Source organism: Haliotis asinina, chromosome 2 (assembly GCF_037392515.1).
Source record: "Haliotis asinina isolate JCU_RB_2024 chromosome 2, JCU_Hal_asi_v2, whole genome shotgun sequence".
Classification (NCBI taxonomy): Eukaryota; Metazoa; Mollusca; class Gastropoda; order Lepetellida; family Haliotidae; genus Haliotis; species Haliotis asinina.
In genome coordinates, this window is record NC_090281.1 from 36,613,557 (window position 1) to 36,630,872 (window position 17,316).

Genomic DNA, 17,316 nt, shown 5'->3' on the forward strand with positions numbered 1-17,316 from the left:
ATAAGTATATATTTGTTTCAGCAGGTTTACAGCTGTTCAATGTAGTAAACCATCGAGTCTGGATCAGATAATCCAGTGACTGTCACCTTGCGACACGACATCAGAGATTATGTTTATGAATCACCATGAAATACAGGAATGAATTGCTGGCCTTGAGGAGTGCTGAGAAATTTCGCAATAACGACGCTTGTTTTCAGCACAGGAGTCTTTCGCTTTGTTAGTCTGTTCTTTGTTTAGTGAACCGGGTTTGTTCAACGTCATGTGTGAGCCTGTCTCCCATATATTTAGAGACTATTTTGGAACATTGCCAGCACAGTATATAGGTCACAACACAAGGCTAGGTACAGGTATACTAACGTAGACCCCAAACAAACTTGAGCCGAGGTGTGCCGCGTTAAATAAATTGCATTATTGCGAAATGTGTACACTCATGCACATCTACTCATATCCGACTTGGATCATCTCATCTTCGGCGGGTGACTGTGAGTAAGTGCTAAACACTAAAGTGAATAACTGAACGCCATTTAGTCATATGACCATGTGTGTGTGCTTTTGGTGACGGTCGGTCTCGTGGTGTGATGCACCTGTCTAAGAGTACATGGCCTTCCGCTTTGCCTGATCAAAACTGGATCATTGCGGGAATCTTAGCTGAAATAATGCTCATTAAGATGTAACGAACTTTGATCCACTTGCTTACTCGGCTAATTGTGACTCAATTATTAATGAACAACCATGGCATAGCAGGAATGTTGCAAATGTGTGACTTTATACTCAAGCATGATCGATAATTGATATTTAATGAAAATAGTGAGTGAGCATTGTTTCACGCCGCTTTTAGCAATATTGAAGCAATATCACGGCGGGGGACACCAGAAATGGGTATCATACCTAGTACCCATGTGGGGACTCGAACCCAGGCCCTCGTCGCTCAACCATTAGATTACCCCACAGCCCTTCAATGCCAATAGTTGCTTATCATTCAACATGACTTAAACTATGAAATATGTTATAGAAGGTATTAGTTTACAAGAAAGCATAACAACGCAGCTCTATTCAAATCACAAAAAAATATTCTCACATGAATTTCATATTTATGTGAAATGCATCTTTTTCAGAAAAGTTTAATTGTCCTGTTTTCGACCATACCGAAGCAATAAAAGTGATTAAGATGTCCAAAGAAAGACATGAAATGATGCCTTGAGACAGAGACAAACATTTAAAGACACCATTTTCAACATTAAACCAAGAAACAACTGCTTTAGAGTATGTAAACTTGTAAAAGGATCATTCTGCAACCTTTTAAAACATTTTCTGCCGATTTGCATTAGTGGGCAGAAGTACAGCCTGTCTTTGACATTGTGATAAAGCGTTTAGGAACATCTAGAACTATATTTATTAACATTCTGGACAGCAAAGTAACATTTTCTCCATTTTCTGTTTACACATAGCAATATCAACCGTCACAGAGTAACAATATTCAAGCAGTATCTGCACCAGTGTCACGTGTAGAATGATTCTGTAGGGTATAAAGAGAGACTAAAATGCATGATACGATACACAAGTACGAGAAATATACCACGATTAACAGCTGAAGAGAAAAGAAGCCATTGGAATGGTGCCTATCCAATTCTGTTGCCACCGCACTCGGATGTCACCGTATCACGGTTGTAATACTTATTCAGGGCTACAGTGAGGGTCAAAGTAGACAGACCAAGAATGGGACGTCAGCGCATCACAACGCCAACGGATTTTGTTTGTTTTGTTTTTTTTTTGACCGAGTTAGTTTTCAATCACTGGCCTACTCGAGAACCCCTTTTAGTTGGATCCAGCACCGTGGGTTTCACACGGTACACGTATATGTGTCTCTTTATCAGGTGTCCCCTGACGCGACATTGCTGGAGCATTGCTGAGGGCGGTATAAACCCATGTGGGAAATCGAACCCGGGTCTCCGGCGTGACGAGCAAACGCTTTAAGCACACGGCTACCTCACCGCACCTTCTTGTTCTTTACATTGATAATAGTTACACAAATTAGTACAAATACGCGCCGTGATAATTATTTTCATCCTGTCTCATTTCCACCAGGGGACAGTGAGGTAGCTTAGGCGTTCGACCATCACGCCGAAGAACCGGGTTTGGCGATCGGCTATATGGGGACTGTCTGTAAATAATCTAATCTTGACCAGATAATATTGTGATACCTTGTCAGAGCGGTAATTCTGGGGTTAAACCGTGACGTGGTATGTAACCAGCATTACTCATGGCGAGGGGACAATTGCAATACTCTGGAACTTTAATACACTTCACCCACCTTTGAAAACAAACGGTTACGTATCGGATCCGACTGGTTAAAGATCATCAACACATCGCAGCATTTAATTGAAGTTCCGTCAAAATCGCACAGCTCCAGTTCGTCCCAAGTCAAGCACGAGGGCTGTTCCATTGCTTCCGCGGGGTAGATGGTGAATATACCAAAACATATGGTTCCCGACGTAGACAGGAAGACACAGGTTGTGTCCAGGCTGTCCCCAAGTTTAAGTTCAATGGGGGGATTGTATCTGGATGAGAACATATGCTGTAAACTCTCCTTGGACGGATCCGGATCGTTTACTGTTATTTAAACATTCATGTACTATGAAAGTCCGAGCGCTTACTGTTGTATGTTCCTTCATGCAGTGTGTTCGCGCGTTTACTGTTATCTGAATATTCATGCATCACTGAAGTCAGAAAGTTTCCTGTTATCTGAACGTTCAAGTATTAATAAAGTTCGAACGTTTACTGTTCTTTAAACATTCATGCATCATTTAAGTCGTTACTTTGGGTATTCAGAAATCTATCAAAAAGAACTAGAATATGGCCGTCAATTCCAAAAAGAAGAATATTTTGTTACACACCGACTTATTCTGAATGATTTCATGTGGAAGACAGTTGCTGGTATAAAGAGTTTTGTCATCACAGTATTTATTTGTATTTATCTGATCATTTTCTGTAAACGTGAATGTGTCAGTGAATGTATACAACGATGGCTTCTAGCGAGTGATTTGGATGTTACAGATATCGACATATTTGCCAAATTCGATATCAGTATGTTTTTGAATATTTGGCCAGTTTTGCAGGGTGTTCTGCATTAAAACGAAATTACAGATATACTTACGTATAAACCTTTGGGTTATCGCAACTGTAAATTTCATCCGGAGTCAAGTCTCGTAGTTTCTCGCCGTTGCAGAGGAGTTCGACGGTCTGTTGGTATCCTGGAAATACATTTTGTCATAAACCGGAGTAACCAATAATACGTGTTATTATTTGCCTTTATTATTTGATTTAAGGAATGGGAAGTGAAAAGCTGCTTGAAAAGCTGGTTGATAGCTGCTTTTCGTATTCTACTTTTCACGAAGGAAAATTGATACATATTTGACATTTGTTACGACGAATGATTTTGAGATTCATATTCGTAAACTAGCACACAGAAAACTTCTAACGTTTTCATTGTTAATAACAGACGATTATTCGCATGTAGATTTGAGAAAGGTCAAACCGTTACGTTCCAAAAGACACGAAAATCTGTTTCGAGCAATCACTGAGCACTAAGCACTGAACACTAACGACATCCACTGTGATATAAGTGGATAGAGTGTCTGGCCGGGGAGAGGTAGGTGTCTGGTTCGATCCCAGGCTTCGTTAGAGGATGTTATTTGTTGCCACCTTGTCTGCTATTTCCCAGTAGGATTAAAGGACTGTTCGACCAGGAGTCAATATGCCGCGTCTAGCACAGGGATTAGTCCTGAGTATCCTTTTCACGCACACTCACTCAGTTACACCAGTATATGTATATAAGTTCAATTATCTTGAATGCAAACTCAGTGCCCATCTCAGTTAACTGTTAATAACATTTAACCCTCCAGATTAACGTCTGTGAATACAGCCTATCATTTTACTTTCAGGTAAACTAAGTTAGTTTCATGGGTCCCCCCTGAAACATGTACATTCAGGGGAACAGGTATATTTCTTCACCACTCTCGACAGGTGGGATTATTAGGCGCTCCTCGCCGGTCAAGAAGTATGACTTGCATGTCCTCGTATGCCTGTTGCGTAGGCTGGTGTTCATGCTGTTGATCAATGGATTGTCTAGTTCAGACTCACTATTTGGAATATTGCTGACTACGGCGTAAAACTAAACTCACTGACTGTATCCTCGCGAGCTGTACAGTGACATTTAATTTCTACCCAGATAGTGCATATGGTTCCAGCCTGTCATCATCCTCGATATCTCCAGGGCATACGTTCCGAAAAGTCTCCACTATACCCTGGACGCATCTCGGCCCGATAATTTTATTACCTCCCTTTTCTGGCTCCGCATTCTCACAGTAGCCAATCAGCAAGGTATCCGTTATAACCGATCTTGCCAGTGTCAACAAAGGTTTGCTCACAATTTGAGGAAATCATACAGGCAAATTTATAGGTCCGAAACCTTTTTAGAAACATGTGCAAGAAATCCATCTACCCCTTTCAGAGAACCTCTGCATGGTTTGTTTGCCAAGTTTAATCGGTTAGAGAATTTGAAAAGCGAAAGTGAGTTGTGATTGGTTCGCTCAACTTTCCAGCGTAGACACCTGATTGGATAAAAAGCCAGCCAAGGGAGGTAATAAATTTATCGGGCCGACCCGTAGATGCGTCCAGGGTATAGTGGAGACTTTTCGGAACGTATACCCTGGAGATATCGAGGATGGCCAGTCACATGATGTACTGATTGAGACATGATCATCCGGGTACATTCAGGGGAACAAGTAGACTTCTTGACCACTCTGGACATGGAATTCTGCATTCCTGAGTGATATTTATGAAGTTCCTCCTTTCATGGTGAAGAAACCGTTCCCTGGGTTCTTTAACAGGACTCCGATTACTTGCATATATTCTAGTTTGGTACACGATTTTGCTTTTCTTCTGTCATCTATCAAGTCGCGGCGTTGTTTATTTTCCACGTCAGTATAATCAGGTCATCGCTTATTTCAGATGATCTGTTTACGTTTTCAGTTTCAGGTTCATTGAAAACAGGTTCTGTGTAGATCATAACCCAATTGCGTAGATCGTTGCTCATGATGTCAGTCACTGTTTTATGTATGATAGTGGATATTCACTGTTTTGCGCGTGTTGTTACCTTATATTCCAGGAAAAGTGCACTAACGTTGCAGTATGCATTCTGTGTTAAGAATAATTGCAGTTGTTAATCCAGATGCATTGTCGAAGCAAGTTAAACACGCTTTAATGGTCTTTGTTTGAGAATTACAGCTTGAGGCTGGACAAGAACGATTTGTTTAAAGCGACTTCATAAAGTCCAATTTCCTACACGCAATTAATAAAGTTAGATGAACACGTTGGAACTATTATGATCAGATATTTTAGTACTTGATTTTGGCATCTTTAGCAGACGGTGACCTTAAACCAAGTAAGATTATGCATGCTGGAGTGATGAGAGATAGTGTTAGTTGCAGCCTTTCTTGACAGGCAAAACGTTGAGAGTATAAATATTTGAATAAGGTGATGTAATGGCAGTTGCAGGCTTTGTTTGACAGGAAACAAGTGTATGGTATAAATACTTGAATGATGTGATGTAGTGTCTGGTGCACAGTTTGATTGACAGACAACAGGTGCGGATTATGAATACTTGAATTGTGCTATAGCATGTCACATGCGTCCTTCGTGTGATAATAATAACAATAATAAAATATTAGAAAGCGCTAAATGAAGCCACTAACTGGGCGCTCAAAGCGCTACAAAACAATGGTAATATTTGAGAAGAGTTAAAGGTGCAATGAAAAGAGATACATTTTAAGATGTGATTTGAACGCGAGAAAAGACAGTTCCACAGTCGTGCAAGGCGAGGGGGCAGTTCCTTTTCACAGCGAGCGATCACTAGCACTGAAAGAAAACTTTCAATACGGTGGTTTCAATAAAAAATTGCTGTGAGATCGCAGTTGTGTGGATGGTTTGTAGGGGATTAGCAGTTCACCTAGATATTCTGGTGACTCTCGTATGTGAGTACTTTAAACATTATCCTCGCCTCTACTGCAAGCCAGTGACTTCAGTCACGGTGTAATGTGAGAGTACTTTGGGGCACGTGTAACATTTCTTGCCGCTACATTTTAGACTTTTGTAAGTCTCTGCAGTGATTCTTTGCTGAGGCCTCGAAGCAAACTGTACCCATATTTCAACCTCGAGAGTACCTGCACCTGTACACTGTACTAATGTCTTGGCTGCATCAGGTGATATCACATGACGCATTGGACTAATACGAGAACATTGGCGATGATACAACAATGTATATGGCACCTGAGATGACAACTAACGTAGACTTTTAATACTGGATTAAATGCATCTTTTCAAAGTCTTGAAAAACAAAAAAACGACCCCCTGAAGCTTTCAAATGTGTTTATTATAAAAATATCACACATACAAAACCCTAGGAAAACAAACCACTTTTAGAACTTTAGTTTGGATTACATATCATTAAAACCTCACATCTATTGTTTCCAAAAACGATAAAACCTAAAATATGTATGCGACACCCTCATGTAATATTCTCTATAAATACACGTCATCCGTTTCATCAGAACCTCATTAATACGAAGTCCATTTTTCCGATATGGCATTTTGATTTTAACACTTAATAGCTTCGGTTTTCGGGACTGCTTTACATTGATCTGTGGATGTATTTGAGACTTGCTTCGAGTTAACGACGTTTCCTTGTGTGCGGCAATAGAACACACTGCACACTCTACAGAAAGACTGACGTGATTGCCAAGATCACTGCGATGGAAGCAAGGGTTGATTGTTTCGAGGCACCAGCCGTCGGGTATGGCCCATAGTCAGGTTTAGTTCTGCACTCGCATGAATCAAGTGCAGCAAAGAATTTAGTGTTTTCAACACTATCCTGAAAGTTTCTCATTATGTCTCTGATATAACCCTCCATTTGTCCTGTAAAGCACGGGTGCTGCTTTACCTCAGCTATGGCAGCTGGGCATTCAGCACGACATCCGCCATAGACATTACAGTTGTCCAAAACCTTGAAAACAAACGTCAAGAAAAAATACATATAAGTAACCACTAAACAATACAACTAATCTTTTCTTAACTGCCATGGGAAATAAAGTACAGATTTCAGAGCTTCTTGTTTATTGCACAGGGCGTTGTGTCAGTGCAGAGTCTTACACCGTTTTCACGATTTCGTTTAGTTTAAAATCAGTGTATGAATCCACATGAAGACATATCCCTGTACAATCAACAACAAGGTTTTTTATGTTTGAGTTGTTTGTTTTATTATTGTCTGGCTTTCTTCCTGAATGCCGATCAATCACATAGTTGGAAACGGCATTGAAGCCGGGCACTGGGTGTTTACATGATAATGGTGGTCATGGAATTTTATTAGACAATAGTGCCATTTGAACTTAAGATAGAGTAAGCCATTTGAATCTAAAATAAAATCGTGCTATTTCAAATGGTACTGCCCAAACAAAGTTTAACATACCTTGCCAAATAATTGCTGTCTGATGGGATTTGATGCATTAAACATCATGTAAAAGTTACAGCCGTAGAGAGATCCAGTTTGATCGAATTTACAGAGATCGATATCCTTCCACGTCAGGCAGGCCCCGCCCTGCATGGCCTCTTCGGGGTAGTAGGTGAAAATCCCAAAACACATCTCATCGAACGTCCCCTCTCCAAACATGGCCGTTGTACTTCTCGAGGTGGACCTGTACACGCAGGTGGTTTCAAGAACATCGCCCGCCAGAAGCTGCACGGGTGGGTTGTACCTAGGTACAAAGAAGTATTGTGTGAGTGTGTGAGTGCGAGCAACATTATAACGGTGAACACCAGAAATTGGCTTCACACATTGTACCCACCGCCTCCAGAAGCACTGAAAATTCGGATTTGGAATGTCACTCATGACTGCTTTATTTTATGGTCTACTTGGCGCTGCATTAAATAAGCATTAAATAATTAGAGTATACGAATTGAATAAATTTCCTGGTTGTATTGGGGCTTCAGCAAAACCATACTGGTTGCAAAAGCCGGTGGACTGGGACAATAGTATTAGTTACCGACCGTCGTCATATAGCTGAATTAGTAGTAGTAGTAGTAGTAGTAGTGGAGCTTGTTCGTATTGTGAGTGGAACACTGCTTAAGATCTGCATATCTTAAGGTCTGCATATCTCATTTCGTGAGAAATTTACAGATGTATAATGTCAAAGGTCACCCAATTCTTTTATACAATTTTCTTGTGACGTCGAAAAAGTCCACGTCATCTCAGCTTTCGTGTTTTGTCGAAATTTCAAGTTTTTTCTCGTTTGGGAAATTTCGACCTCTTTAACGACGAAGCTACCTCATCGCCCTCTGATTGGAGAGTGCGTGTCAAGAGCAGGCTGCAAGGCAGAACGTGTGATAATAGGACGTCGTGACGTATATTCTTGTCAACAGAATAATGTATTTAACATTTCCAGGAAAAAATACACTACAGGAAATACATTACGTGTAAACTTTAGGGTTGTCATAACTGTAAACTTCGTCTGGTGTCAAATCTCGCAGTTTCTCGCCATTCCGGAAATGTTCCACATTTTGTTGGTAACCTGAAAACAGAGGAGGTCATTAATTCTAGGATCCCATATCTTGTAAGAAGTAGATCTCTTTGGCAAGTTGGACAAGCTGACACTTTTCGCAAACACCTGGTGTCATCACTGATTTTCAATAATAGATTCACCCAATATTAGATTCTAATACCTACCCAAATAATGCATGTGGTTCCACCCAGTCATAAGATTCACAGGCGCCTTAATTATTTTCCTGGTACAGTCTGCGGTACATGTAGACTTCTTGACCACTCTCTGCTGGCCAGGCGGGATGACCAGCTCTGTCTGGCCAGTGCTAAAGTAGGCGGCGTTGTTCTTTCTCAGCTTCGTTGTCAGGAACAACACAAGGCCTGAACTGTCCACGTAGTCGGTTCTTTTCTGTGGGTTCGTCCAGTGAAACTGTCGGGGAAAATGAACTGAGTAAGTCTGGTTAAACGATGTCCTTAAACGTCATTCTTGCTCTAGCATGACGTGGCAGGAAGCTCTATAGTAGGATCCTGGCCCTTCTCAAGGATGTAACTCTTTTCAGCAAATTAGGCTCTGGAAAAATGGGCAAAGCGTGTTTGTTTTGGTATTGAGAGTGACGTGAGTGAGAATTGTTGAACACAGCACTAAACAACATTTAAGCCATAACACAGCAGCCTGTGAATTGTTGGACAGGTTTTACAAGAAAGGCAAGTGATCGAAAGCATGATCAATCAGTCGAGAACGAGAACCAGCTATTTGTAAGCAGTTATGGGACAATGGAGCCTTCACGTCATCGGAACAAGAGTGAGTGAGTATGGTTTTCCAATATTCCGGCAATATAACTTCTGGGAAAACAAGAAATGGCCCTAACACGTTTTACCCAAATGGAGAGTGAAGGCGTGACGAGCGAACGCTTTATCCTCTAGATAACCCCACCTCCCGTCATCGGGATAAAGACAAACCTTTCCGACTTATTGTAATAAGTCGGCAGGATTGTTGAAATATCTTTGTCGCTTATGTACATTTCGAAGAAGAACCGAGCGTCCGTTTCCTAAACACAACAATTGTCTTCTCCCCTTAAATATGCCAGGGCCCAAGCAATGGCTGTCCAGTCAACTTATTTGATACAATTTGTCTTTATTTCAGTTGATAACCAGACCAACGGTCTATCATGACATAGAATGCATAGACAATATAATATGATAGTGTGCATACGTAAAATATGCATATTCATATTTGTATTGATGTATTGACACAATGATTTATGTGTATGGGAATAATATAGAAGTTCTCAAATTCATGGCATGATGTAAATAAACTGACATTGAAATATTTCTAAAAGTGTTGACATTTGTCATTAGGTAAACAAACTGATCCATAGAAATTATTGTGACACTGATATATTGTTTTCTAAAGTGTGAAAGGGATCTGCAACCCAAAAGAAAGTGGCATTTATCCTCTATACTTCCGAATTTACATAATTTACACAGTCTATTTTTGCGTTCGATACCATTCATTCTACCAGATTCAATTTGTAGTGGAAGTGTACCCCAACGAACGTTTCAGTTTCAAATCTATATTTAAAACAATGTGTAGTTTTGTAGTTTAGATGTACTATTTACTGAATTAAACCAATGTGATATGAGCGCATCTTTTATCCTTTGTTTAAATTCTTGGAGAAATAAGTTTACCTTTTGCACTGCTTGATTTACCCATACATACATAAATCCATTAGAGCATAAAATGTTTCTGACATTGGTAACTCAGTTTCTTTTTCCATTAGTATAACAGAGAGGTCACATTCTGTACATTTTTTGACACATCTATGGTCACGCATCATGTTTATTTAAAGTTAATATGTAACTAATCTCACGAAAGTTTACAAATACAGGAAGCAGCCACAAAGGACGACATAATTTGGTGTCTTAACTGCCAGTTGTAGAAATCTCTTACTTATTAGCCGAATTCCTTCTTGTTTATCGTATTGTTTACACCCTAAAATTTCACATCCGTATGTTAGGACTGGTATTATGTTTGTGTCGAAGATATGGAGGAATATCTTGTTCGTAATAGAGCAGTTCATATTCAGCGTTGTAGAACACTATCTAAGGCTCGCTTCATTCCGTTCATGAGCTTTTCTACTAATTTCCATGACTGCCGAGAAGTGAAATATAAACCTAGGTATTTATAACTATACACAAGTTGTAACTTTTAACATCTCATTCTGAATATCATTATATTTGATTTTGCCACATAAACCTTCAATCTAGACGCGACAGAAAATGAAGAAATAATGTTTGACTGTTTTAGGAGGTCCTTACCCACAGTAAAATACAACGCTATGTCGTCAGCAAAAAGAATTGAATATTTATGGACAGGATCTGCCATAAGTTGTAGCCCATAGCAGTCTGAACATTCAGTACTAGTTGTTAATTCGTACATGTATGCAGAAAATATCAAAGAACTCATAATGCCACCTGTTTTAAACCGACATGACATTTGAAGAATCCTGAATACGTACAGTTAGTTCTTACAAAAGCAGAGACACCATTATATAGGTTATATATTATTTGAAATGTCTTGCCTTATGTTCCGATGCGATTGAATAATTTCAAAAATTTTGGGTGCGTTTCCATATCAAAAGCCTTAAAATCTATGAACGCTGCATAGTATTTCCCTCTTTTCTTCGTTATTTGTTTCTCTATCAATGCACTCAAAATAAGTACCTTATCTGTTGTAGAATATTCAGGTCTAAAACTTCAACAATCTTGTCGAATATCTGTGTCCACATTTTAAGTCGATTACAGATGACTGATGTACATATTTCACTAAATATGCTTAAGAGAGATATCTCTCGATACTTATTTTGACCATTTGACGGTCCACATTTTTGTAGTTGGATAATAATAAGCTTCGGTCATTCATTCGGTATGTATCCCGTGTCAAAGGTCATGTTGAATAAATTAAGAAGGGCTGGAGTTAAAACACTAGCACCATATATGAAAACTCCAGCAATTACTTTATCATGATCAGCTAACACATTCCTCTTCAAACCTTTGACAACTTTATTTATTTCTGCTACAGTTATTTCATTGTTTGAAAATCATATTCGAAGCCTCATCAATATCATCATAGTCACGACTAGGAGCCGTCTCCAATGGAGTAGAAGTATTGAAAACTTCCACTCATTTGTGTTGGATCGAGCACGACTCCGAGGTTACGTCTGGGAAAGTACGACCCGGGTTCGGAAGGTGGGAGAAGTCTTCTCTCCACCCGATGGTCGAGGGTTTACTTTCCCAAGCTCAACGGAGGAGTGCTTCATTATATACATATAAACCTTAAGTGATGGAGAATTAGATGTCCATGTAATGACGCGACGTAACAGTAACTGAAGCGCTAGTAAAATCAATGTCATGACAGCAGGCCAAACTATAAATACATGCATGTAGACGATTTAACGCCAGCATCTTCGACGGCTCGGTTGACGTGAGGTGGAGCGTCCAAATGATAACATAAGACATAATTAATCTAGCTCGTTTTATCTATTATGCATACAAAATAAGAGAAAGGTTAGAATAATAGAAAGTAGTATAAGAAATATATTTTATAGAAAATACAGTGCCGGCACACTTCTACATATATGTGCTCTGATATTTCGCATTGGGGATGTAACTAAAGGAAATTTTAACTCAGGCAGACGGGTAGATGCTTAATCCTATAAGAACTGTTTTATGTTTTTTTCTGTTTCGAAGATGTATATGACGATGATATTTTTCAGTTGATTTCAAACACGCACAGATCATCTGAATTTGAATTTTGATGTTGATATGGAGTTACGAAATACAAAAAGTAAAACCGGGAAGTAGGTCTTACTTACAGAAAGTAAAACCTGGGAGCAACCAAAAACCTCAAATGCGGTAATTGCGGAAAAAGAGGCCATGTCCAATTTATAGTGAGAAGCACCCTTCAGATTTATAAAATAAAAAACATATCAACTCCAAAGCATTGCCAGTGTCTACAGGTAGCAGTCGGCACTCACACGCTTTGCTAAACGAGACTTTTGTTTAGAATAATTTAATATCTGAGATTGTCGTACCTGCATGTTGATCATGGACATCCCTGCCTTCTTGCCAAACCGGAATCCGGCATCCGGATACACGCACTCTCCTGGCATCCCTAGCGTCCACACCTGAAGTGTTCTCTGGCATCCCGGGGACGCCATGTTGCACAAGGCTGGCTCCGAGAGAGGCACGCCTGAATAATAAAAATATTCAAATATTCAAGAAATGAGCAAGACTTTACTGTCAAATGTTTTTGTTTTGCTTGGTATTCAACGCTGCACTCTGCAATATTCTAGCTATATGGAGGTGGTCTGTAAATACTCGAGTCAGAAACAGACAGTCCAGGTATCAACAGTGTGAGCCTTGACTACACATGTCAACCAAGCCAGAGAGCCTGACTACCAGATCCCGTTAGTTCCCTCTCATTACAAACACGGACCGCTGAAGACCCGTTCTGACCTGGATCTTCACGGGTTACCATCAAACTAAAACAAGATGGCTTTTCATCTTAATGTAGGTTAACCTCAATGAAATGAAGGAGCAAGACTGTCAAAATGCGATTCATTTCACGTTACAAAGGGTTAACACAAAATAAATCAACGAAATGAGCAGGATTCTGTAAATGTTTTACACTTTTTGAGAACTGATAAAATAAACAATATTTTGAAAGAGAAAATAGTATTAGTTAAAAAATATGAAATAGCAAAATCATTGGAAATTTTATCACAAATATAATTTGGAGCTCTCTCTGCTTCAGGTTTACCTGTAGCGTCGCACCCCGTCAGTGTGATATGGTGCATGACGTTGGCGTTGTCGATGAAGGGCTTGCTGCCGATCAGATGGTAGTCGGTGTTGTCATCCAGCATGTCCAGATTAAAGGTGAAGCACATGTAGCTTGTTTCCTCAGGCGGGACACGGGTTGGGGGGAACCGCAGTGTTATGTTCATCACATCTAGTTATGAACGCAATACAGTGTTATCATTAATCCGTTGCCGTTACTTCTTGTGTGTGTGTGTGTTTATGAAGGAATTCGTGAGCTACTTGGATTAAATGCTACACTTAGGGACATTCAAACTGTACCACGGCGATGTTAAATGCAATAAGTCAGGGTGGCAGGTCAAAGGTCACTTTGCTGAAAGCCACGAGCAATATGCAGTACTGAGAAACCTCGAGATTAACCGGGATTCGAACCTACATTCATGGGCTCTCGCTATCCCAAAATAACTCTCAGCTAATTGTTAACACTTTAGTCGGGCATTCTTTACTTTACCTGGACTGTCGATGCCGTCGCACGTGAACTCCCCTGTTTCGCACGTGACATCCCTGTTTGCTTCTCTGCACAATTCGCTGCCCCATGGGTCACAGACACCTGAATTATACAGAGGATCGGTTAGTTTTTTTAAAGTCAATAAAACATCAGTAAAATGACTTTGAAAACATGTATACATGGTGTATGTATCAATATGTGTCCCATATATATATTTGCGGAACATATGTGACTGAGTAATCTCCACAATATGCCTGACCTTGAGCAACTTTTTTTTTGAAAAAAATATGATCAGCATTAAGTATGATTCGTTTGAAAGCGTTGCGCCTCTGTTAAAAAATAATGTTGCTGAATAGAGGGGTCATGCGGATATAATACAGCTTCAAACCAAGACTGGAGGACGTTACGAGTCAATGATTAACCTTCTGCTCTACGAATTTGAGCATGTGTGTATGATTCTGCACATTTGTTCTTGATGTTGAACGTCATCACCCTTATCATTTTGTTATTGCAATATAAAGAGGGTAGTGGCTTAGTGGCTAAAGCGCTCACCCTTCACGCCGATGTACTAAGTTCGAATCCAGACTGAAGTGAGTAACAATTTACAGGGAAGTTAATTGTAACATATTGTGTTACCTGGATGAGATAAGCCCGTTGATGTGGAAGGGAACGTTCCCTTCCTCCAGACACAATCAGGATCACCCAGCTCTTCACCGTTGGTCATTCCGTCCCCATCCGAGTCCAGGCGACACAACTCTGTCGTCCACTGATATCAGACATGATGAATTAGATCAAATAGTTACCCATGAAGATCCGGGTTATCTTCAGCAATCCAGTCTTGTCATAACAGGCGACTAATGGGATCGAGTGGTCAGGCTCGCTGACGTGTCCCAGTTAGGTAGATCAATGCTCAGGCTGTTGATCACTGGATTGCCTGGTCCAGACTCGATTATTTAGAGATCGCCGCCATATAGCCGGGCTATTGCTGAATACGGCGTTAAACAACAACCAGAAGTAGTTAACAACACAATTTGTGGTCAAACACAACGGTCGACGAATCTCGTGTATAGCACGGAGGTTTGTAAATGATCGAAAATCGGACAGTTAAATCTTTGAATGATTTCATGAACAGCGTCCTGTGATGTTGTAATATTTGATTTGTCTGTATGTTGTTTTAGCGCGTCGCCAAGCATGGTGAACTGGTGGTTGATAGTATGAAGAAAGATTTAAAAGCCACCCGATCCTCATCTGTCTTCCCTTACACCAAACTGGACATACCGCAATGCACATTAAATGAAATAGGTCGTGTTTGTTTCTTTTTTCGTTGCTTACGCTGTGATATCGAGCGAAGTCCCGTCCGAAAGGGTTCTTTGGCCCGCCCCCTAGAGGATTTTCGTGCCCGACTCCCCACCATAAGTAGTTGGGTTTACAAGGGTGGGGGACGTGATCTCCGTTCGGAATCTCGTCCTGGTAGAAGCGGTAGGCGGATGTCGTCGCCACCAGCAGGAGAAGGATTAGAACGCTGAAGTAAAGAAAAAAGTGGCTGGAATATTTCTAAAACCGGCAAAATACTGTACTCAGTCTTTGTGCAACGAAAAACAGTAATTACCCGACGTTTGTCATGGCGATGCCCTCCGTGTTCTCTCGGCTTGTTCCCCTCGAGTCGCGCCTCCTTCTTTTGACGAAATACAGCAAACTCCCTGTTCAAACAAACGTCTGTCGGTGAGGATATAGGCTGCAATGACACACACAAGGCTCACGTGAAATATATACTACCCGTTTGTATATGCTGAACGATCGTGGGGCTTGCATCAGGACATATATGGAATATTCATAAGTAGGTCTTCCATATACCAGTGCGAATGGTATGACCTTATTAGGGAACTTGCAGTAATAGCATTACATGGTGTAAAGGATCCTGTTCGAAGGGCATATCCTTATAAGGGATTTTCAGTGATGGTTTTACAGAAATAGAGTCTGTTCAATTTGTTCTTTGAATATTCTTTGTGTCACGCTGTGCTCTCTTTCCCCCGATTTATTATCACCTAAATAATTGTCTTGTTCCATCAAAACATGTAGAGCAAACTTTGCTCTTTCTGGGTCTGCATTGCATGACACCATACGGGATGTTTGAATTTTCCTGTCTCAAAAGAATATTCTGACAGTATTTTGCCCCCTTTTGCCATTTGTCATTGATGTATTACTATTCACGACACAAGTACTTATATGCTCTTGTGGCGAAGGTTGCGTTCTTTCTGTACGGTGAGGTGTGGTTGAGTGGTTGGGTGTGTGGTTGGGGGGGTCATTCCCATTTTGACCACCCGTCCAGTGCACAAACCTGTTCCAGTGTTTATAATTACTTGCTCTTTCCCCCATCAGGTAGACTGTTTCGTCAACATTTATAAACAATTGTAAGTCAAAACTTTCTCTTCACTACTTAGACGTTCATAGTCCACTTTTATTTTCATTTGCCAGCAATATCCACAGACAAAATAAAAGTGCACAGGAACCTGACATGCCCCTAAATGAAAAGCCAAAGCGTTATGATCGAGCTAAAGCCAGTGAGCATTGTGCAGATATTAATGCAGTCCTGATGGAAGAACTTGGATACTCACATCAGAGGCATTATTCGGGTGAGCAAATGAGGCTGACGTCATTACTGAAACAGCAACAAAACTGACTAGTACCCCCGTTGAAGCCGCGCCTGTAACATTTGGAGGAAAGTCCGTGGAAGGTGTTTTATCAAGAAAGGTATTAGCTAAAAGAAAAGAATGTCATTCCAAGAGGAAATGTTTTAAAGCTAGAGTGTTTCTGAAGAAATGAAAGTATCCTAAATCACTCTTACTTTCGGCATGCCAATGAAGAATATGAAAAATTCTACGAAAAAACATTTAGGAAAACACAAAGATAATGTTTACAAGATGTCAACGGAAGAACAGTTCAAAGCGCCAAATGAATTATGGCGCGCTCTCAACAAAAAACACACAAAACAAACAAATAAAATGCCAGCTAATTCTAATTTGGATAGTGAAGATGACTCGGGATCTGATTTGGAGGGAGGTACTTCCAGTTTTGCCAAAGTCACCTATCGTGTACGTAATATCCAGAGTGTTGGTACTTGTCTCATCACAAATATTCAGGTCCACGATCATCAGAGTGATGTGCGTATTGATATGATTGATATCACGGTTGTCTATTTAAGAATTTTCCAGGTTAGGTCTTGACACCAAGAAACTGGCTTGGGTGGGTGTCGACCTAGTTACTGTCGATAGTAGACAGTTGGTGGTAGGAGGTCAGGATGGCTTGTGTTTTGGACACAATTTCGTCATGGCAATCTTGATGGTTTATCTGGAACTTTCGGCATGGATTTCTTTGAGACCTGTGGGTGTGATGACCTTGC

General features: G+C 40.4%; 1 protein-coding gene across 1 annotated transcript; it reads right to left on the reverse strand.

Annotated features, from left to right (window-relative positions):
• Positions 1–6,409: 6,409 nt before the first annotated feature.
• On the reverse strand, positions 6,410–15,660 carry LOC137273675 (tyramine beta-hydroxylase-like). Its single transcript, XM_067806468.1, has 10 exons — positions 15,526–15,660; positions 15,249–15,438; positions 14,553–14,682; positions 13,920–14,018; positions 13,413–13,601; positions 12,685–12,842; positions 8,777–9,020; positions 8,525–8,621; positions 7,523–7,808; positions 6,410–7,060 (listed from the first exon to the last, which is right to left on the reverse strand). Exons 1-10 carry the CDS (start codon positions 15,537–15,539, stop codon positions 6,773–6,775), a joined length of 1,695 nt encoding a protein of 564 aa, XP_067662569.1. The 5' UTR covers positions 15,540–15,660; the 3' UTR covers positions 6,410–6,772.
• Between the last annotated feature and the right edge of the window lie 1,656 nt (positions 15,661–17,316).

What these genes read in the sequence shown, in the direction of transcription:
- LOC137273675 (XM_067806468.1), bottom strand. An exon ending in AACGGGCTTATCTCATCCAG is followed by an intron (nt 14,019 to 14,552) that starts GTAACACAATAT and finishes TGTATAATTCAG; the next exon opens with GTGTCTGTGACCCATGGGGC. An exon ending in CGACGGCATCGACAGTCCAG is followed by an intron (nt 13,602 to 13,919) that starts GTAAAGTAAAGA and finishes GTTCATAACTAG; the next exon opens with ATGTGATGAACATAACACTG.